The sequence below is a fragment of the Scophthalmus maximus genome, chromosome 5 (assembly GCF_022379125.1).
Source record: "Scophthalmus maximus strain ysfricsl-2021 chromosome 5, ASM2237912v1, whole genome shotgun sequence".
Lineage (NCBI taxonomy): Eukaryota > Metazoa > Chordata > Actinopteri > Pleuronectiformes > Scophthalmidae > Scophthalmus > Scophthalmus maximus.
Genome location: NC_061519.1, coordinates 10523819 through 10547273, shown reverse-complemented (window position 1 = coordinate 10547273; position 23455 = coordinate 10523819). Strand labels below are relative to the sequence as shown.

General features: G+C 44.7%; 1 protein-coding gene across 1 annotated transcript in view; it reads left to right on the top strand.

Moving 5' to 3' along the window:
* Positions 1-23455, top strand: part of LOC118311660 — a 129000-nt gene that overhangs the window by 73271 nt on the left and 32274 nt on the right. Inside the window, exons 4-5 of the mRNA XM_035635680.2 lie at positions 4276-4395; positions 7818-7985. Of these exons, the coding sequence (XP_035491573.2) occupies positions 4276-4395; positions 7818-7985 (288 nt within the window). The remainder of the gene's footprint in view (positions 1-4275; positions 4396-7817; positions 7986-23455) is intronic.

Genomic DNA, 23455 nt, shown 5'->3' with positions numbered 1-23455 from the left:
GGTGAGGGCAGGGACGGGGCAAATTTCCTGCGCTCATATTGCAGTGGAGATGCCGGAGTGACAATTACTGTCTGAGATTGTAATTCAGAGCATGACTACAGAGTGCCTGTAGGAAACAGTTTGTATGTACAAAAGTACTCTAATCTCCATTTAAACTCCGCTTCGCCCCTCGAAAATGAGTCTACTTTGAGGGGCACTCCTGCCTCTTTAAAAGCAAGGAGAATTGCTTTCAGTCAAAACTTCTGAATTTGCCAGGAAACGGGGGTATTATTCTAAATAATTCCCCCCTGAACTGGTTAGTGTAGAAAAGTTCTGCAAATTTGGCCCAAGGTCCTTGTGATCTACTACCTCTTATGTTGTTTTTTTTCCAAACATCAAGCTCCCTCCTGCGCCGCATTGTTAAATTACGATTAGAAAGACGACCCTGCCAGCCGCCTGCCAGGTCAGAGCCCAAGGAGAGAGGAGGGGTTGGTGATGGAGACGAGCACTATTTAGTAATCATATCAGCTGCCCGATGAGTGTCTGCTCCTCTTGGCAGCTCTGTCTTTCGGATTGAGTTGTTCAGTCAATCACGGATTCAATATTTACTTGACAATTCAATATTTTTACCCAGGTGATTTGCAGCATACTTAACAGGAGGAGATGGTTCTGCTGTGAGGATTCTATCAAAGACTTGTTACATTAGACTTTTGAGGGTGATGATGGAGGGCGAGGAAGGGTGTGTCATCTTGTCAGATGTGTATCTGCATTTAAAGTTTACCATGACTCTATATATATATATGTGTATATTCAATGTGTCCCCAGAGGACAGATGTCTTATGGAAAGAACATGCGTTCCAGATGGATGCGTGGCAGTGTGGATATTTGATCCTTGTGGAGTGTGACTGTCTGTATAGCACGGCTGGCAGGCTGCATACCAATAGATCCGCCTTTGCCTCGCAGAGCCCAACTGTTCGATTCCCATGACCGATTACTTTTTACCGCTGTCAGAAGAAACATTTCCGCCTATATTCACGTACAATGTGTCCCCTTGAACTTATCTACAATATCTATTTTGGGAAAAAGCCCAAAACATAAGTAGATTCGAAAGCAGACACTTTGCAGTCTGTGAGTGGAACTGATACGGCGAGTGAGTGATTCGGAATAAGAGAGAGAAAGTGCTTTAACTGTCGTTTTTTTTAAAGCCGGCTAGAAAATGTGTGAAATGCAGAAAGAAATCAAAAGTGAAAATGAATGGAAAATAATGACCAAACATCTGAAGCCAGGTTGAAAACAAGCTGCCTGCTCTCCACTCTGTCGAAATTTTAATTGGTCTCACTGTTTCTCACTGTTTTGGTTCCACGTATTACAAAAAGTATGTACAATATATGGAAAACTGTCTCTCATAAACATCTCCCACATTATAGTTGTGTGCCCACGATATTTCTGTGCAATGAGTGTCAGGTTGTGGCAAAGAGTCAGGACCCAAAGGCATGGTGCAGATTGAATATTAAATAAAAAAGGAAAACAAAACACTGACTTACAGTGTCTCAAGCAAAACAAAAGCAAAAATCCAACTAAGGGTGTCCACTAGGAGCAAAAACCTAAACAGGAAGGCAAAACAAGCAGGAGATAACACACGGGGAGTTCGATACAGAGCAGACGGAACAGGAGACAAAACTAACCAGAATAACAGACGAAAGGACACAGAGGACTGGGAGCACAAAGACTTATGCTGCCGTCATGTGGCATCAGAATTATGCTAAATAAGAATTGCTGACTTGGAAATTGCACATGAACGCCTCCTCAAGTCCTAATTGCGAGTGGGGAAACTCTGAGATAATTTTGATACAAGTGTTCCGCAGTTGGGGGGACCGGAACATTTCAACATGGCGGAGAAGAGGATAGATTCAGCAATGGATAGTACGTAATTCTTTATTAGCTCTTGCTTGTGAACATCATTTTAATCTGTAATCTATGTACACTTAACTTGATATAGACCAATGCCATTTATCGTTCTATCCATAACAAATGGATTATAGTCTGCCAGTGCGGTGCAAAGTTATTACATTCACCATTTGGCAATTTTTTCAATTTTTTCTGACTATGAAATTCTCCTTTTTTCAACTTCACAAGTGGACGAGACAGGGAGACAGGAGGTGCACATGACTCCAAAATAGAAACAAACGGGAAATAACAAACTCAAGATAAAACAAACACAGCGGATAACAAAGGTAACTTTACTCAAACGTAGTCACAAGGAAAGTTACCACGAATTTAAACAGGAACCAACAACAAGGGATCAAGAAACTAACATAACCAAAAGTCTATCAAGGGTTCATGTGGGCAGAATCATGACAATGAGGGTATGTTACCAACACCCTTGATGCGCTTGTGTTTATCACAGTGACCCCCAGATATAACTTATTATATATTTCATCATAACCAACTGAAATTATGAGTGGTTATTGTGGAACAAGTTCTCAAATCCAATCGTTAAAGTAAAAGTAACAAACGCATAAAGAATGTAGAGGGTATTCTGCCATGTTGAGTGAGATTCTAAACCACAGCAAAACGAATGCTCAGTTCAAAGAGAACTGTGAACTGTGTAGTTAATAACTGAACAGTATTTCATCAGGTTGCCAAGAGTTGACAGGAAATATTACCCATCAGCCATTGCGCCTCATAAACATTTAGCGCAGCAGTGGAGTGTACATACGTCTGTAAATACTAATGTAATAATTACTGATGTGACTCTCTAAGTGATTGGGTTACGTAAAAAGACAATGCTCAAATAATCTATGAATCAATATTTGATGGCGATATGTAAAGACATATGCCAGGACAAAAGCAAGAAGTAGTTTAGGCTGTGGCATTTTTTCTTGTGTAAGGTTGACAATGGTTAACAACTGCAGTCTTTTTATAAAATCTAGAACAGCATTAATGTTACATAGTTGCATTTCCTAAATAATTAAAATATAATATATAAAAATCTGTAAATAATGACAATTATTCACACCTTACATTTCAATAGCGTTTGTTTTGTAAAAGTAGCCGTATTTGTTTTATTACAGTAGTTTGAAATTACCACAGGAGCAGCAACAAGTATCTGGGGTGTTGTTTTGTGTTTCCCAATTTTGCCGCGGGACGGTCACTCGACCAACATTTCCTGAACAGAGAGCAGGGATTAGAGACGACTGTTTAATGTTCATGGTGGAATTGAACGCAGCTTTTATTGTAAATGTGCTTAAGGACATTACACAAGTAAATGTACTCAGTTACTTTCTTCCTTCTTCCTCACACACACACACACACACACACACACACATACACACACACACACACACACACACACACACACACACACACACACACACACTTTAACTCTTTATTGCTTCCTCATAAACTCTCTCTGGCACAGTCTTTGCAGACTTTACATCTGCCATCTGTCGATAACCCTCTGGATCTCAGCCTCCTGTAATGGATCTGCGAGCAGATGACCCCGTGCCCCCCCTCCTTCATTCTTACCTCACACACACACATTCATACAATCCCCACCCATCTTTCCCTTAGTGATACTGTCATGGCTTTGATCAGAAATAAAGTAGCAGCTGCTTCCCACAAATCCCCTTCTTCGTTATAGTCCCCAACTGGGAATAGTCACTCCTCCTGTGCATATGCATAAATATAGACGCCTATTAATGAAATACACATGAAAATGTGTATTTTATGAATTGTTATATTTTATATTTTTTTGTAATCAAATAAAAAAACAAAAAACAACTTACCGGCCAAAATTACACTCCATGAGGCGGAGAGAGAGAAGATGTAATGGAGGCAGAGGCAAAGGGAGGACCACTGATGAGACAGGCGGTTCGATTGAGAGAGGGGGGGCAAAAGGGAATTGCAGACGGAGATGAAGAGAAATGAAGTGAGACAGAGGGAATCGAGGGGGAAGCAGAGGAAGGTGAGCAGCAGGATAGAGGGGGAAGAGGTGGGGGTGTGCGAATAAGGTATTTGTCACAGTCCCGTCGCAAAGAGATTGAAAAGGGAGTATTGGAGGAGAGAGGAGGTTGCCCTGGTATAAACCTTTCTTATGCTGTTTAAGTGCTGCCGTATTCTGTCTACTTAGCTCCAGCTCTACCTTGTTTTGACTTTGTCCTTCTCTTTTTTTTTCTAACCTTCCTTTTTCTTTCCCCTTTTCTCCTTTTTTTAATTTTCCATTCCCTCCTCGCTACCCTCTCTCTCTTCTTTACTTTCCTCCTCTCCCTCCTTCCCTGTCTGCCCACACCGCAGGCACGTCTATCATCCAGGTGACAGCGACAGATGCCGATGACCCGACTTATGGGAACAGCGCCAAGCTAGTGTACACACTGGTACAGGGACAACAGTACTTCTCTGTTGATCCCCAGACAGGTGAGTGTGTTGATATATGAGTTTGAGTGTGAGCGTGTGAGCGTGTGTGCGTGTGTGTGTGTGTCTGTGTGTCTGTGTGTGTGTTCCCATAACGACACACATGGGCAGAGAAATGTAAAAGATGCGCAGATGTTGGAAAGCAAATACACGTACGCTGCAGAACAGCAAATATACTCAAGATGTTGCAGAGCATTGAATTCTGTTCCTACACATACACACACGCACACACGCAGAGTCCTGAGTATGTGTGTGTGTACGAACACGGTCAAAGACACACAGGTGTGTGTCAGTGTGCAAACTTTGGAGAGAATAAAACATCTAAAAATGTGAGAATGTACAAATAAATTCCCTGCTCTCTCCACAGGCACCGACACCCACACACACACACACACACACACACACACACACACTCATTCAAACTTACACCCCCCTCCCGCATCCCCACTTCTCTTGTCACACTTAGTCATCCATCTTTCCCACTTCCCGTTTCCCTCGTGTCCCTCAAACACCCTCCTGTTAAAAACACACACACACACACACACACACACACACAGACACACACCAACACACACACACACACACACAGACACACACCCCTGTGCGCCCCCCTCCCCGGCTCGCTCCGGTGTGAGTTGGCAGAAATGTATTCATGCTGCCAGGGCATGTGTGCGCCGAACAAACCAGAGCAGCGGCCTAATGTTGTTGTTTCTGGATGAAGCAGAAACAAAAAGACGTGTTCAAAGAGAGATGTCAGCGGAGGTTTGTGAACTGTTACGCGGGACAGATTACAGAGGGCTCAAAGGACCTGTCTGCTGCGCGTGTTCTCACCATGCCTCGGTGTCACGCATGTCAACCGAGGGCAAAAAGTTGTTTTTAGAGTTGAGGGAGCTTTATGTATTTATCCATCATGATTCCTTTTTTTTTTTACGCATCATGCCTTGGAGTGAATTCACAACTCGCTTGAATCGGAAAAGGCGTTTCGAACTGCCTGATGCTTTGATCGCTGTTTTGACTGACAGCGCACATAGAATAAACTGAAACACACGTGAAGGGTTTTTATTTTTTATGTGAGTGTTGATTTTGCCCACAAGGGTCAAAGGTGGCCAAATACTTGTGTTTTTTTGCTCACTCAACGTCAGTGTTTAGCATTTGTGTTCTTTGACATGTGACGACCTCTGCAACAAGCGAAGGGAGCTGCGGCGCTCTTTGAAATGCTAATCGGGGAAATATAAGGCTAATTCCGCCCAGTGTGTGTTAGCCTTGACACTGCGCTATTAGACGAGCTTTAGTATTCCGAGCCCGTCCGCTCTCTGCTCCCCTCCTCTTTCCCCTCCTCTCGCTATCTCCCTTTTCCAATCACCCTGTTTTGCCCGCCCGCTCCATCATCAAAGGTCTTATTCAAAATGTACACTCGGAGGCGAGCACGTCTGCTCGTATATTCAGTGCGTCTGCTTGTGCATTCTGCTCAGAAAACCGACATATTCCTGCTCCGTTTCGTTAACATTCAAAATGGCCCGTGTCGAATGTGATTCACCTTGAGCTGCCAAGTCATCTCGGCCGGCGTTTTTGGCCGACGCCGGGGTGAGAGCAGCCCGGCACTTAAATGTGCAACATCCAATCACACGTAGAAGAATCAGGCCGTTCGCTAAGACGAGGTGATCGATGTCGAATGCGCGTTCGAGGTGCGTGGGGATTTTATGCTCCATCAGCACGTCGCCGTGATGTATCTGTGCTTATATACGTGTGGGTTGGTGTATGTAATGGGACATTAAGTGACACGTTGTGGATGTCAAATGGAACCTGAGAGTCGTCAGCCTGACGCCAACGCAGTTCGATTCGTCCAACACACGTGAAAAGGCCTTGAAAAGCCCGAGACACCTAAGAATAACTTGATCCGTCAACGGGCGTGAAAACATTTTGATTACTAAAACTCTACTCGTGTCGAGCCTTTTACCTTTGATGATGATCAAGCAACTGCTGACAATGCTGACATGTTCACTGTGTAGCATTCAGACTACACTGTAATTAGGTAAATGAGGTAAATAACTGCAATTGAAGCCCTGTCACTACAGTAAGGATGAGTGCAGTGATGGATAGAAGTGGGCAGCACATTTTAATAAGACACATTTTTTCTTTAAGTTACCAATGTATTCACTCGTGGCTACTAAAGATTTATTGTCGCTTCATAAATCAGTGATTGTAGTGGAACCGATACCAGGACTAAGGCCAATTCAGAATTAATGATTTAGCGAAAATGCTTACAAAGTTGAATGGTTCAATGCAGTTATACATGTTGGTAGGTCATTTTTTTAAGGTAATTATTTACTTAACAATAATCATTAAGTCTAGGATTATAATGTGTTAATAAATAAACTGTACATTGAATTGCTGATGAGTCAGCTGGATGGAAAAACAGTTTTTCTAGGCCTAAATTAATTATAATTACTGACCCAAAAAACCTCTCAATAATTTATGAATCATTTTAGTTACAGCTGGTGGTAAGAGTCTCTGGGAGAGAGATAATCAAGATATTAGATAAATAGAGCCCTACCGATATGGATTTTTGGGGGCCGATATCGATATTAGGGAATACAAAATTCCGATACATGGTTACATGTACACATGTATATATTAACTTGTCAATGATTCCTAAGATGTCGTTATCAAACCTTTATGATAGAAATGTAATTGATGCTTGATATTTTAGTTTAACCATAAACTTGATCATAAGTAACGATAAAATGAAAAAATTACAAATACATATAAATAGAACTTGAATTAAGAAAATAAACATTTATTTTAACTAAAATGTAAACGTAAATGCACATTTAAAGGCTCATATCTGTTGCTGTTATCAACCAACTAATATATTGGTCGGGCTCTACAAATAAGTTGTGATGCCACTCCTGTATCTATAGAAGATACTTGTTGTTGCTGTTAAAAATGCGAATAGAGCCAAATATGCTAGGAGCATTAGTTCCAAAACAGAGCAAAGGGAGAGAGTGTATTTTGGAAGGCAGAAGGTCCGGGGCCGGGTAATCATCGAGTCATGAATATTGATCAGAAAAACCTTTTTAGTCCTGCATAGATATATTATGGTCATTGGCTGCCAATTTGCAACTTTACTTTTCCTGCTTTAAATGTTCCGTGGCCAAACTGATACTACTGTGTGTGTGTGTGTGTGTGTGTGTGTGTGTGTGTGTGTGTGTGTGTTTGTGTGTGTGTGAGCGTGTGTGTGAGCGTGGGTGTGGGTGTGGGGGTGTGTGTGTGTGTGTGTGTGTGTGTGTGTGTGTGTGTGTGTGTGTGAGCGTGTGTGTGTGTGGGTGTGGGTGTGTGTGTGGGTGTGTGTGTGTGTGTGAGCGTATGTGTGTGCGTGTGTGTGTGTGTGTGGGTGTGGGTGTGTGTGTATGTGCTTTTCCCAGGTATTCTGCGTACAGCCGTGCCCGACATGGACAGGGAGACCCAGGACCAGTTCCTGGTGGTTCTTCAGGCCAAGGACATGGGGGGCCACCTGGGCGGACTATCCGGGACCACCACTGTCACTGTCCGACTCACCGATGTCAACGACAACCCTCCGCGCTTCACCCAGAGTGAGTCACTCAGACGCTCACGTGGCCACAGCGAAGCCTCACTGAATGAATCAATACCAGACAGGCAGCACAACATATTAGAAATAAATTTAAGTGTTTAGACAAGCCGCACTTACTCTATGTATGCATTTGTCTCGTAATTGTATGTACTACCTCCCACACGCACACACTTGCACACAGTCGCCGTGCAGGAACCCAACACCGTGTGTAAACACTTCATCACGACATGGCACACCACATTGGTGAGATTTCCTCTCATTAGAACAGTGCGGCATCAAGTGAGCTGTCAATCACCGCGAAGTAAGGGGGGATAACTTTTAATGACTTTGTTGTGTTTAACTTTCCAACACTCTATTACACGGCAAACGCTCGGAGAAAACAAATAGGCTGCGTAAACACGGTTTGTTTTGCCCCAGAAGGCAGAGGAGTTCTCAGACCTTCCTGACCCACAGGTACTGTCAGGATTTTTAGCAGCAGCCGTCGGGCAGAGGAGAGACTCCTGCAGGGCTGCAAAGTGCCTCATCAAACCATCACTCATTGCTTTCACTCACCAGCTGACAGATCAGCCATAGTTTCCAACCGCAGATGTACTCGCAGATTACTGAAAATAATCCAGCGCACCTCTAATTAGGCCGACCTGATTGGCTTCCTAAGTAACTGTGTCATAACACTTAATTAAATATCACTGTTTGTGATTATGAAGTGTGATTTCAGTGCAAAGGAGAGGTAAAAGGCCTGCGCCCCGTGTAGCCGTGTGACTTATAATGTTGATAAGTTAAAATTGGAACTTACTCTCCAGTGGCTCGGCCTCTTATTGCATATAAACAAAAATTAGATCACAGTCAAAATTTACATAGTGGCTGCTGGTCTCCATGAGGAATATGTTATTCAGTTAGATGATTAGACATTACTGTCCTGGTTGGACATTACACTACAAATCTCTTAGTGATCCAGAAGCAGGTCAGTGAGCTGTTTAGACAAGTGTACGTGTGCAGCACTGCTCTGTCTGGTCCGGGGTGGATGTGAGGAGTGCACTGATGTGTCTCAGAGGCCAATATTAATCCTTTTACCTGCGTACCTTGAGGTTTGGTCTGTGTCCTTTAATACATTCAAAGAGACATGGCAGTCCTCCCGTGAATGATCAAGGGAACCCAGTGGCCTCGATGGCCAGTGGTCTTGTCATCCTTTACTTCATGTCACCCTTTGTCGTTTCTCATCTCAGTGAGCGCCGTTTCTTCCAGGGAAATTGCTGACCTTCTCCCAATTAGAGTGGAGAGAGATGAAGTTGGGATATGTTGCTTTTTTTTTTTTAAAGCAAACCTCTTGTTTTTTTACTGAATTTGAAGTGAAAATCATTTTAGTCACTTTCAGGGAAATCTTATAATGCCCTGAATAGTAATCCACTTGATTTCCCTGCGCGACAATGCAGTTGCAATGCGAAAATTGATATTTCTTTCATACAAATTGAACTCAAGGCTGCATTGAAAGTTTAATCACAATAAATGTTACGAGATACTGCAGTCACTTGTTGTCCTCCCACAGTTAAAAGCAGTCCGTTGGTCAGAAAAATAAACTTCTAATTCAACTTTATCTTCTATTTTATTGGTGGTCTATCTAATATTACTTGATGATACTCAAATATAATCACGAAATATAGTAGCTACATATTTAGCCAGTTAGGTTATGTACAAGCGTGTTAAAGGGGCAGTCAGCGAATTTTGGAGAGAGCTTGGTTTTGTCTTTGTTTTTGTTGTGATTTTACTGCCCGCGAAAATATTCGTTTGGGACTTTAGCTGTTTAATCTTAAGTATCATTGATATGAGCTTCACAGTCTGAGTGAACACACTGCTTCACTACTCTGAATCCCGCTGGTCAAGATTCAGACCTTTGAGGAAAGTCAGCTTCAAATATTTGTTAGCAGTGGCTGAGGACCAGGCGAAACCAGGTACAGACACAAACTAGGAGAAAGGAACACGGTGAGATATTTATTGCACGGTACAGGGAAGATGTGGAGCAGGCAAAAGGGAAGCTCGGGCTGACAGCTGAGAACCCGGAACTCAAGCAGGGTCAGTTAGTTGCTGGGGCAGCGGGACCAGAGGGGATGCTGAGTAGTCCAGGGCTTCGGAGGCAGAACAAACCGGACTGCGAGGGAGACAGACGACGGGACGAGTCCTGGGGAAACAGGCAACGAGAACCGAAAGCTGAGCAGCAAAACTGGTGACAAATTTGGCTCGAAGCGTTGCAACGTGGGAAACTGACTGAGTCTATGATCTGGCAGAGTGGAAGTGGCAGGGCTGAGTATTTATAGAGGTCTTCATTATGCAACTGGTGCGGTTCTGCTCTGACTCCACCACACCTGTCTCCACTCCACACAAATCTCTCTCTCACACACACACACACACACACGGAGGAGGGGGGAGAGGCAAGGTGGAGGTTAGCATGCAGACGACGTCCCAGGAGCTGATGTAACAGCGGAGACACAAGTGGCTTCAAAGTTGTGAGAGTGTGAGTTTCACACAACAACACAACCCTGTCTGCCGTCTGTCATTTACCCCTCGACAACTACGGATCCATAGCTGCCAGCTCTTTTCTCAGCCCTCGTCCAGAATCAATAAGAGGCAAATGAAACTTTAACCTTCCGCAGCCTGCTATGACTCTGTTAATGTGTAACAATTTGAAAATCACTTGATTTCAACTTGAAGACGATTAACTATAGTTTACAGTTCATTTGTTCACTTCATCTACTTAATTGTAATTAAGAAAAACTCAGAAAACTCTGAAATAAATTAAGCACATTAGATCCACAGTGATATTTAATTAACTCTTCCCATCGGAGATTAGCAGGTGAACATGGCATATCAAAGCAGAGTGCGGGTGGATTCGGGTCGAGGGTTCAGTTTCACGCGATGAGGGGGTTTCTAGTCAAGTAGACCGCTGGTGTTAATGCCAAAATTGAACTTATGATGTCCTGGGGTGGGAGGTTTGTTGGTCGAGTTGAGCCCCCTTCAAAGCTGGTGTTTTTGGACGGGGCAGCGTTGAGGACTCGGGGGCTCCTCTAAAGGAAATCGCGGCTCGTTCTCAACCGTCCGGGCGTTGAAGAGCTGCCAAGAAACCTCACAGTCGACCAAAGCCCTCGGCTGTTGCCTCTTCTGGTGCTGGTGACGATGACTGACTGATGTTAGCCTGAACCTAGAGTGTGTGTGTGTGTGTGTGTGTGTGTGTGTGTGTGCACACTCACATATTCGTTTGTATATGTCTTTGTAAATCCCCTCATCCTCTGCTTGCCTTTTATTCTGCGTGTTCCCTCACACACACACTCATGCTCCCTTGCACCCACACCATCAAAGCCCGCCACCCTGACGCTCTACTCAATTACACACCGGGGCTTTTTTAAGAAGACACCCTCAAATCCGGCCCCCGCGTCTCCCAAGGTCAACGCTGCTTATTCCTTGTGGCATTTACCAGAGGCAGAGGATTCCTTTGGAGTGTACGAACCAGGTATCAGCTGTACATTAACAAGAGGAAAAGAGAGGTCCAGCCTTGTGAGCTCGCCTTTTTCACGGCGTGCTCGAATTTCTCCCTATCCGACGCATGATTCGAACTAAGTGGGTTTGTTGTGTGCACGGTTTTTGAAGGCTGTCAAGGGGATTTTCTTATGCCCGGAGGAGGCAGTAAAGCAGAGGGGGAAGTAGGCTACCATACAAATAGTAGTTGATTTCTGGTTAAATGATGAGCGGAAAATGTGGGATATTTTCAGACGTTTCATTGGCAAACATAACACTCTAACTGCGCTTTCCTTTGGGCCTCATTATCAAATGGCGTACACCCTGCTCCAAATGCATTTGGACAGCATCATGCTTTTTTGATGTTCTAGCTCTGCATTCGTCGGTGCAAGAAAAGATCTAATTTGTATTTTCATCCATATCAAATGAACTTTTTAAAAGGTAGCAGGCGCTTTTTGAACATTGATGGTGACAAATATTTAGACACACAGTCGACAAAGTCATCATTTTCAGGATCTTGCTGAAAGAATATTTGAAGCCTTTATCCCAGAAATATCATTGGACTCTGGATGTTTTCTTTCTGCTTTCACATCAATGTTCACTGGACTACATATTTCTTAGTGGGCCTGTTTTTTTTCTCCTTGAAAACCTGTCAGATTGTGAGCAGATACATTTTTTGTTTCCAACAGCTCCCTAAAATATGTAGCTCGCAAGGCAGACAGATGTAAAAAAAACAAAACAAAAGAGTGCTAAAGGGGACTTTCTATTACCATCTCATTCTACATCAACCCCTTGCCTGATTAAGCTCTTAATTATGGCGGCACTGTGTGGAATACATGGTTGGCTAATTGTCTGAGGGTAAACAAGGGTGATAGATACCAAATCACATCTCAAACTCTCAGCTCCCTGTTACAAAGCTTCAGGCTAGGCACCATATAAGGTAATCCATGGGGAAATTAGGATGATGGGACTGCCGCAGCATCATATAGGTTCGCAATCGGGCCACAGTGTTGCTGTTGGACTAATATGAAATTCCATATTCTCGCATCATTGTAGTCATTTATTCAGACAGGTTTTTTCATGTTTACTGTAGCTGAATAATTTGTGTGTGCTCCGCAGCTGAATTCTCTCAGGGATGAATTGAAATATAGGCCGGAGCAACGGCTGGAAGTGTACCTAAAAATAAGGTGACCGTTCAATTCAAGACTAAAAAAAATAACATGTTTTTAATATAACTACATTGAAAAGTGGGTTATTTAGGAGGATGACTTACTTTATCTGTTTAAGAGGATAGCATTTCTGGAACGCTAAGATACATATATATATATATATATATATATATAGATTGCTTATTTTCAAAAAACGATATGGTATCATCCGTCTTGGATTTTGTACCACAGATATCTTCCATGAAATACCAACAAAAACAGCAAACATGGCATCCACCTTTACCCAATATTCTCTTTTCTTTGGACTGTACATTGCCTCGTATCCGGAGACTCGTATCTTGTGCGCTTTGAAAACTCCATCTGCTGTTTGAATGGCTACAACACTGCTCGGTGACAAGTTCGCAGATGGAGACGCAGGTGGCGCTTGCCTTTTGACAAAAAAACTTTTATGTGGTTTCCAAACAACCTTGGCTTACCAGTGGTGCCACATAAAAAAGTCGAGGGAGCCATCACTCTCCCAGCGGTTTTGATGGATGTAAAGATAGCTGCGCTGACAGATGACTACATAGGTAGCGCCGATAAGATCAGTGTCATTTTATGCACCAGGGAGATGAAACAGCGAGAGGGGGAGCGATGGAGGGAGTGCTTCGGAGAGGGCTCCATCATAAATATTACTAATTCATATCCCTGGAGAGCAAGGCTGTAACAGAGAGAGTGTAAATGGGAGCGGATAGAAAGAGAAAAAGAGGTGGTGTATGGAAGTGAAATGCACATCTTCCTGTGTGTTTGTGTGTGTGTCTATTTTGTGCTTAAGTGTGTCATTTTTGGGCCTTTTTTCTTCCCTGAAGAGAAAAATGGAGTTGCTCAGAAAGGTGCGGTAAAATTGTCAGAGGAGTAAGACAAAGGGGAATAAGCAGAGAGGGAGGTGGGTGAGAAGAGGAGAGGAAACCGCAGAGAGACGGGGGGGACAGGGAGACAAATGTTAGAAAGGGGAGCGGGGGAGCAAATGAAACTCGGGAGGGATAATCGAGGTATTATGTCTTTTAGCGGGAGAAGGCGAAGAGGAGTGTACAGACAACAAAGAAAGATAAGTGGGTGAGCTAAAAGAGTACTCACAGTTTGGGATAATGGCCTAACCTCGGGTGTGTGTGTGTTTTCTTCATCGGTGGCAAGAGCGACGTCTTCATCTACTGTATGTACCTGTATGTGTTTCTCTGATACAATGCACACGTATTTGGGTCAAGCACACTTGCATGATCAGGGGAATACACACATACACAGACAGACCCACACACGCTCCTGACTCCCACTCTCCCAGTGTGTACTCCTCACACACCCGGTACCCTCGTGTCCCTCCTCACACACTCTCCCATCTGTTCGTGTTTTGAAACACCCTCGGCGGACAATCATTTTCAGTCAGCGTGGCAGAAAGTGTCTGTGCTGAGAAATCCCATTTGTCGAACCGTCCATTTTCACAGTCCCAAACTACAAACCACTGTGGCCATTGTTAATGAACATCAAGAAATAATTTCCATTCCTGGGCAGAATCAGCTTCTTCATACTGTCCTTTAATAATTTTTATGCGTAATATAATGTTAATCAAACACAGAGAATGAACTGTGGAGGAGGATTTTTTCCTCTGTGTTTTCCTCTGAGCTCTTTCTATATAACAGTGGCACACTTACACAACACAGAAAGTGTATAATATATTTGGAACAAAAAAGCCATTACAGACCAAACAGCCACCAATGCTGGCATCAGCCGACATCATTTTCTGTAACATCCTCTTTTTGCAGCCGCATCACATTCAGTAAAATCCAATGCATATCGAAAATGGCTTGTGTCCTCTTCAATAGGGCATCGATAATGAATTTAGCTAAATGGCATGACTAATGTGCATTCGCAGGCCAGTAATGGGCTCATCAAAGTTAGGGGACATGCGCATCAGGGGCCAACGCGGCCACCCACGTCCTGTCGTCCTGTCCAACGAACGCAGCCCACGCGCCGGCGTCTCCCGTCTCCCATTGTTCGGACTGGCATGATGGAGACGTGAAGCCGGCGCTCTTTAGAATGCATGAAAGCGAGTCCCGGAGGGCAAGTTCACCAAAGCGTGAAGGAGGGAGGAGGGAGACAACAGGACGGAGGGGAGATAGATGGGGGGTGGGGGTAAACAGAAAGAGAGGAGAGGAGTAAAGCTAATGGCTTTATGGTGACAGTGATAATCAGGCTCGCCGAAAATCCCTTCATCTCACACAGAGCTGGAGGGATGCTGGGAAATGGGATGGAGCAGGTTTTTCGGCGTTATGTTTCATTGCCGCGATGCAGACAGATGTTTTCCGTATCCGTCGATGTACGCAGGCATATTTCTGCACACGTACACTTGAAATGAGAGTGGACAAGTTCAGGGCTGGCACAGTACGTGGTGTAGGCTGATTCTATACGTTTAATGCACATTCACACAAACACTCTCACGTGCGGTATATATGCAAAAATCTGTGCCTGCAGACAGCACAGGAGCAAGAGATGGCGCCGAGGCATGAAAAGCCTTTCCTGAAATGACTTCCTCGTGTCACAACGCACAATTAGGCTTGCTATAGCAGTGCGTTGCCCCGGAGTCAATGGTGGCACAGTACAGAGTGCTGCTTGGCTCCTCGTCCTGCGTGGGTATGTAATATTGTGTGTGTGTTTGTGGGCGTGCGCTTCACGTGTCCGGCGGGTGCGCGAGCGCTGGACTAGCGGGGTCAGTCAACCCTCGTGGGTAGTGGCTTCGGCTCGGGCTCTCCCTCGTTCCTCTGCACACATATACACGCCCAAACAAATGAGGCTTTACCCTGACGCTGGAGCTTCAGCAAATTGGCGGCTCCTGCACAGCGGCCAGTGCTTCCCCCTGATGAGCTTTTCTTCCGCAATCCTGTGCAGCCGAAAGAGCCCGTGAGGAGAGATTCATCGTGCAGTAATCGCTCCCTATACAACAAGGGGATTTCAATGGACCTACATGTGGGCAATCCAGCCTCATGGAAGCCCGAGAGGGTGTTCAATTGTCCACACTCTGAGAATTTTCGTTTCTCTCAACTTTCCCTGCTGTTGCAGAGGGGCGGAAAAAAACAGGGAAATTTGAAACTTCATTAAGGAACCGGGCCATTTCTGTCCCTGTTTCTCTGTCGTTTCCGAGTGTATGAATTCCGGCTGCAGTGGAAATTAGGTGAATCCATCACACTCTCTCCGGCGTTGCCTGGGCCCCTTTGCTTTTAGAGAACACACGGGAAAAGCAGGCGGACAGGGTGCAAAGAGAGAGAGAGTCTCGACTATATTTTATTCTCTTGCGTTACTTTTTCATCTCACCTGGCAGTCTGCCCCCTCACGCAGAATAATAGGAGCTAAAGCCATTCTCGTTCTTTCTTTCTTTTTTTGCCAAGCCATCAGTGAGCCATGGAGCGCCAAGGAGGAGGGAGAGATTTCCATGTTAATGGGAACCTTCCCAGTAGTGTATAAACCTTTTCTCTCCTTCCCTTTGCTTCTATCGCCCCTTCCTCGCTTCCTCCCTCTCCTGCTTTGTGCTCACCTACCTTTAGCCGCTGTCGTGCCTGAGCACTCAATCCCCTCGCCGCTGTCTTGCAACGTTACCTTTCACCCCTCAGCCTCTGTTTACTTCTTCCCCCTTCGTTTCCTCTCCCTCGTTTCCTCTCTCTCTCTCTCTCTCTGTTGAGCTTGATGAATGGAGTCGCTGGACTGTGATCCTCGGCGGGGTGTGGTGGGCCACCGCTGGCTCTCTCACATCACCGCGTGTCTTCCTTTCGTTTAGCCAGCCTCTCATGTTGATGTTCACACAAGTGCAAAACGCACGCCCAATCGAAATGGATCCTTGGAAAGAAAGTTGGCAAGAAATGCAAACACTTTGTGAGAGTCCTTTTTTAGAAAACCCCTCATACCCTGCCACTGAGGAACTGCACTGATGTGCACTTGGCTGAACATGCACAATCCCCACCTAACCCCCTCCGAGCATCCCGGAGCAGCCAGCTGAACACACTCCCTGAGGTCTTTTCTTGACCCTCTCCTCCCTTGTCTCCTCTAGACACAGCTGGAACTGGGCCAGCGTGTCATCTCCCTCCAGATATTCTAAGTAGCTCCATCTACTATACGGTCTCTGTCAGGAAAACAGCGGTGGGTAAACTGCTTCGGCTGCGGGGGTGCAAAATGAATTGCCTCAGCCCTGCACTCTCATACCTTATACATAAAGGCTGGGCAAGGCCAAACTGAGTGCTCCTCTGAAACTTTACAGCATTCTTATGAATCATAAAAAAAACACCTTTCTATATTGGGTAAACAGATGATCATTCTGTGAGCAGAGCGTGTATGAAGTAAATTTCTGGTGGATGCAGGGAGACGGACGCGGTGTACCTTGTGAGAATCTGTGTCTCACAGATAAGCCGGGCTGGCTTGGAGGAAAATGTTCATGACTTGGAGCGAGAACCTGGAGTGGAAGGAAGTGAGAAGGCAAGAAAAACAAGGGTATTGACTGGAGTAAACAAACTGTTATCGCATCTCCAAACTATCCATTATTGTGCCGAAAGGAAACGTCCACTGGTTCCGACTAATTATGTCTGTCCGTATATTTTTTCTCCTGTAAGTACCGCTCTCTCCCTCTCCAACAACGCTGTCGAAGCCGCGCACCTGCACTGTCATTGTTTTTTTTCCAGAGCTGTACAAAGGCTCCCGTGTGGTTTAGCACGTTGTAACTGCTTGCACTTGCAATTATGGGTTCAGTTCTCACCAGGCTCGTTTTGCCACAGTGCATGAATGCAAAGTACAGCGCTTTGCATAAAAGGGGGAGAACTAGTTTACAAAAGTAAACTGTTGCTTAAAATACACTCATCCGTGTTAATGCAAATGACATATTTAGCAACATCTGCCGCCATTCTCAGCTGTGGTTTTTAAGATGCGCGTCTTGAAAATAGCGATCGCAAAAGACAGTTATCTTAGTATCTTATCTTAGATACCTACTGTATCGTACTATTATAATCACATCACATTAATGTTATCTCAACCACCTACTGTCATCATTTTTATTCTTGGTTCTTCTCTTCTCTTCTCTTGTCTAATAATAACAAATAATCATGATAAATCCAAAACGGACAAAACATCTCAAAGTGAGGCCTTTTTAATAACACTTCTTTGGCGCCGGCAGTCAAAGTATTTCATCAACTTATTCTCTCCCACTGTGATCACAGTAATGTTTGCGTTCCCTGTTAATCAACTTGTACAAACGAGCCCTGCGAAAGTATCTAATTTAGTTCTTGCTGAATCACTTTTTGCTTCTTCTCGTTCCAGTTTTCTCCTCCTCTGTGAACTCACGGCGTTGTCACACGTTCATGTTTTTTTCTCTCTTCTTACTCTGTCCCATGAATCCATGTCCCGTCTGCAGCCTGTCTTCAGGTGTTAATTAAACCCAACCCTCTGGATTCTCCTGCTCCGCACCAGCACATTTTTTTGGTGGGAGGGGAAATCAAGCATTTGATTCCCTAAAAGACTAATTTCATCTAGCTCTAATGCTCTGCTATAGTTGCAAAAAGAGTAATAATGATTGTGGTGATAACCTAAACAATTAGGTAATAGGCAATCATTTCCAATAATTGTTATTCCCTAATTAAGTTTTACGTCTTCAGAGCCCAAATAAGAGACGAATGAAATGAAGGGAGGAACTAATTAAAATGGAGGTGGCTAATACCAGCATGCTTTTCTATCCTTTTATTTCCCCCTTTCCCTCTGTTTCTCTTGCTCTGAATTAATATTTCATCTAAAGTTCAATGCTTTCTGCTTCACTAGACAGTAAATTCACTGCTGAAAACATTGCTCTCAGTCACATCCCTCTCTCTCTCTCTTTCCTCCTCCCTCTCTCTCTGTGTTTTTCCTGTTCTCAACCCCCGGCCCTCCTTCACTCTCACATTTTTTTCCTTTCCTTGACCTCTCGTCGTGCATATCTTTTGTTTCTCCCCTCTCACGCAATAAAGGTGAATGCGAACGTCGGTGGCGAGTCTAACTGGGCTTTTATCCTGCCCTGCCGCCTACTCTCTTTCCCCTTCTCTTAATCACACTTTGTCATTTCATCTTTATTTTTTATCATTTTCAGTTACTCCATTCAGCTTTCTCAGCCACTTGATATCCTGAGCAGGCCGGAGCTGGGGCTTGCATTCTGTTCATAACCTTGCAGCTTGATCACATTTGAAAAGAATATGCAGTTTGCGGCTTAAAAAAAATACAAAATAACTGCAGCAGAAAGCCGCATTATGTTAGTTACTCATACATTTCTACTTTATCCTGTACTGAATCAGGATTGACACGTGGTGGAGGAGTCCACGGCATTTAGCGGCGTTCCAACATAGGCACCTGGGAGCGCCCACGCCAGCACGCGGGCGCAGGCATTCACGTTGTAATGGACTAATGGATGCACGCACTCAGGCTCACCCCAACTTTTCCTCCTACTCTATAAGTCATCGGAGCAGAGCTCTGTAATGGGCAACGTCCGACCTCTCTGCTCAAGGCGAGTTAAACAGTAGCGTGCGGTGTTTTATGCTGGAGCCCGTGAAGGAAAAGGCCTGCGCTGTTTCATCGTTAACCCCATTAGCACCAAGATAAAAGGTGTCACTTTCACTCCGGCTCTCGCTGCGTGCAGTTTAATTTAACCCTGTTGTGGCTTGGGAAGAATAAAAAGTCTTGCCTAGTTCAGCAGCTGTTTTCCTCTCTCGATCGCTGCCTCAGCTATCGCTCCCCCCCTCCTCGCTGTCTCTGACACTCGTGATGTTGCCTAAATCACACTCCTCTCGCCTTGATCCTCCCTCCCCCGTCTCTCTGGCCTTTCCCGCTAAGCTCTCTCGAGTGTCTCGGTGATGGACTCCCCCTAAACGGATGCAGATTTTATTCAGGCTATTTTCAAAACCAGTGCGTGCGCTTTAGCCAGCTCGACAGTTTTTTTAATGACTCCCCTAACGCTACGCCTTCCTCCACCACCGCCACCAGCATCACAAGAAACTTGCCGCCCCTGCTTCAGATAAGATGTGTCACAGGCTCTTTTTTTTATTCCCACTCAATCCTCCACTCCCCTCCTCTCCACTCCTCTCCTCTCCTCTCTTCTCCTCTGAGTGTTTCTCCAGCGCGGCCCCCCGATCCACACTTGTTTTCAAAAAGCAGCTCCCTGCTGGTTCTTCACCCTTCGCACTTCTCTTTTCCCACCTTCTCTGTCCCTCTTGTGTTGCATCTTTCATTTTAACATTAATCTGTCTGTTCACACTCGTTCCCCTCCTCTGTTCGATCGTTCCCAGTTCCCCTCCCCCTCCCCAGCAGTTTGTCAGTGTAATCTGCTCTTTCGGCTCTTTTTAAACTGTATTAAACTGACACCTAATTCCTAATTAGCACTCGCCGCTCGTCTTTTCACTTCATTTTCAACTAATCACCCCCTGCCAACACGGCCACCACTCATTTGATCGCCCCAGTCCCTGACCAGTTGTTACTGACGGAACAGGCTGATATGGACCGGTCTGAAAAAAAGACATGAATAGAGACTCTTCTTGTCTGTGAAGTATCGTCCAAATGCAACTCAGGGGTGCTTTCCATCTTCTCTCCCTAGCACAATTATGGCCGGCGCAGTGGGGAGCACCTATATTAGTGAGACATGAAGCATTTAGCCAGTGTGCCCATGCTGTTTCCTCACAGCCGACTCTAATGGCTTTACCTGAGCGAACAAAGGCATAGGACAGACCCGGGCCACTCTCTATTTTCGTCCAATGTGTGATTTTTAACGGGGACCCGCGCTGCTCTCCGAGGTCCTTTATGTGCCGAACGAGCCGGGACTCTCTCCCTGCCACTCACCTTTCCACTATCCTCGTTTCCCACACCCCACCCCCTGCTGGATCCCCCCTCCTTTTTTTTCTCTTATCCCCCCCCAGTCCATCAGAGGTGGAAAAGATGTATGACTTGTGTTGCCAGCTGCTCTCCTGAGTGAGCAGAAAGCTGATAATGACTAAGTCTAGTCTACTCTGCCAGCATCACACCCCCTTTGTCACTGTCCTTGTGAGCGCTCCCCGTGTGTGTGACGAGTGTTTTTGAGAGAGCGAGGCTGGAGCTTTTCACACATTTCCTCTGTGTGTGTGCGTGCGTACGTGCGTGTACGTGTGTGTGTGTGTGTGAGTGACAGAGAGAGAGTGACAGAGAGAGAGAGAGAGAGAGAGAGAGAGAGGAGGAGCCTGTGTCAGGGGGCTGTTGTGTCGGCGTAGGTGTGTCCCCTTGTCCCGCTCCACCGAACAATAGCACATATCAATAGAAAGCGCAGTCTCTGAGTTGTAAATAACTTCCCTAATTTGCAGTCTCATTAGCAACAGGCCTGTTTATGTTCGAGTTGCCTTCGCCTCAGCCTTCTGGTGCGGCGTCGGCCACAGATGGCGGGCATGGTAGTCACACCACATAAACTGGCATTTAGCATCGAATCGTTGGCACACGGCGTCCCGTACAGTGGGCAGAGCTCTGCGGGACCACGTGGGCGTGGGCGCACCCTGTCAGCAGCAGAATATATTTACTTGCTGCGTGACGCTCAACAATTTCTCATGTTTTGTTCGAGTTATATGACCCCAGTAATACATTCTTGCTGCAGATAAATACACCAAAGTACTGTACGTAGACAGACATTATGCCCACATGCGATTGTTGAACATGTTATTCACAAACCATGGTTATTTTTACGCTGCTATGACAACCTCCACTCTCCTGTGTACGCAATCCCACACGATCTGCAGGGATTTTCATTCAGGTACAAGAGCGTTGGTGAGGTCAGACGCTGATGGTTTTTGATAAGGCCTGGCTCTCAGTCCGTGCTCTAATTCATCCCCAAGGTGTTGGACGTGGTTGAAGTCATGACTCTGCGCAGTTCTGTCGAGTTCTTCCTCACCAAATGGGGAATCCATTCCTTTACACACTGGAGGTTTGTTAAAAAAACAGGAAATGGCCTTCACCAGACTTTAAGATTAATAAGTAAGGAGCAAACTCTAGTCCATAATGTACATTGTATGTAATTGCACAAAGATTTGCCTTTATTGGAACATTTACCTGGTTCAGGTTTATTACGTGTGCATTTGTTTTGATGGTTATGTTAAAGCGGTGGCATACATTCAGTATATGATACATTCATATACCACAAGCTGGTTGTGAACGACTGTGACACCGAACACCAGGATTCACATTGAGCAACATGAGCAGCGTGGTCAAGTTGTTGTTACAGTTAAATGTTGATAATGTGAATGTGACCTGTCTCGTGCTTCTAATCATTGCTGACTTAAAGGGGCAGTAAGCAATTCTAAAGCGATACCCGTTTTGTAGAAATCAGCGAATATTTCCTCACCCTCCGCTTGCTGCCGAAATAAAAAGCAGTTAAATCATCAAGAGCAACAAAGAGAGAAATACGCTTTCTCCTAAATCGCTTACTGCCCCTTTAAATGTTGTTATTGTGGACATGACCTGTCTCATGCTTTAGTCACTGCTGACTTTTAAAAAATATCAAACCACGCCATGATCTTACCATAACCTCAACCGTGTGATGTGAATGTCTAACTATAACCATGAATATCTTATAGTGCTCATTTCGGGATGATGATTATAAAACGTAACGCGAGCATCACCGTTTCTCTCAAACTGTATTTTCTGTTGCATTTATCTAATTTCTTCGGGACAGAGTTGCATGAAAATTTGCCTTTTACAGGCGTGAAATAGTTTGCTCTTCATTGGGTTCATCCGGCGGAAGAATACCACTTGGTGTTTGTTGTATGTCACAGGGACTTGTTTACTTCCTTTAATATAAGAGTGTAGGGAAATTTACAGCTCTGGTGATTTGGAGGGGCAATAACATTCATTCTGGTATTTGAAGAGAGTGATGAACAAAGAGAAATGCAATCCTCCTTATGAATATCAGCACGGTGAGAGTTCATTTTATTTCAAGCTTTTCATTGGTACTTTGTGGAGGCCGCTTTCATGGACCGTGGTTCCTTCAAGTGACCGTAAGTTTATTTTAGGTCATTACATCTTGTACTTGAGACTGAAAGCAACATTCAACCTGATGAAGCACCTTGGGTAAATTGCAGGAGGGGGAAAAAACTCACTTGTTTAAAAAAACAAGACGAAAGAGGGTGAATAGCTGCCTGGAGAGAAGCTGGAGCCCATTCATGGCCCTTCAGCGCTCGACTCACGCCGGCAGTGAGTCGAGCTCTGTGATGACTCTTACAGCTTCTAATCAGGGAAAATGCTGTGGCGCTATCTAGCAGCGAAGAAATTATTTAAGTATGAAAAACAAATCTCATTTGAATGTCAGTGGTGCACTTTGTGTCATTTATGCTGTTATGTAATCTCCATTTAGTCTGCACAAAGCCCAGCCGTTGCACCATTGCAGCCACAGAAGGAAAACACAGATGAACAAATGATCAATGTGATTTGTGCAATTTTTTACAGCAGATAATCCCTCAATAACACAGCAATTAACAGAAGCCAAATCAGGTAAAGGCTTGGATCATAGCTGGGAAACCATTTTATTTATTTGTTGAGAAATATGCAGAGCTATTTGATTCGCTGTGGTTTTCATCTTGATCAGAAGAGAATTTGCTTTAATCTCTCCAAATCCATCTCGGCTGTTCGGTTTTCGGAGTTGTCCTTGTAATTATTACCAGAGCGGTAACATGTTGTCTCATCAGTGGATAACTTCTGTTTGTCAGCCGGTAGAAATGACTGGAGCTATTTCTGCTACTGGGGGGACGTTATAATCTCC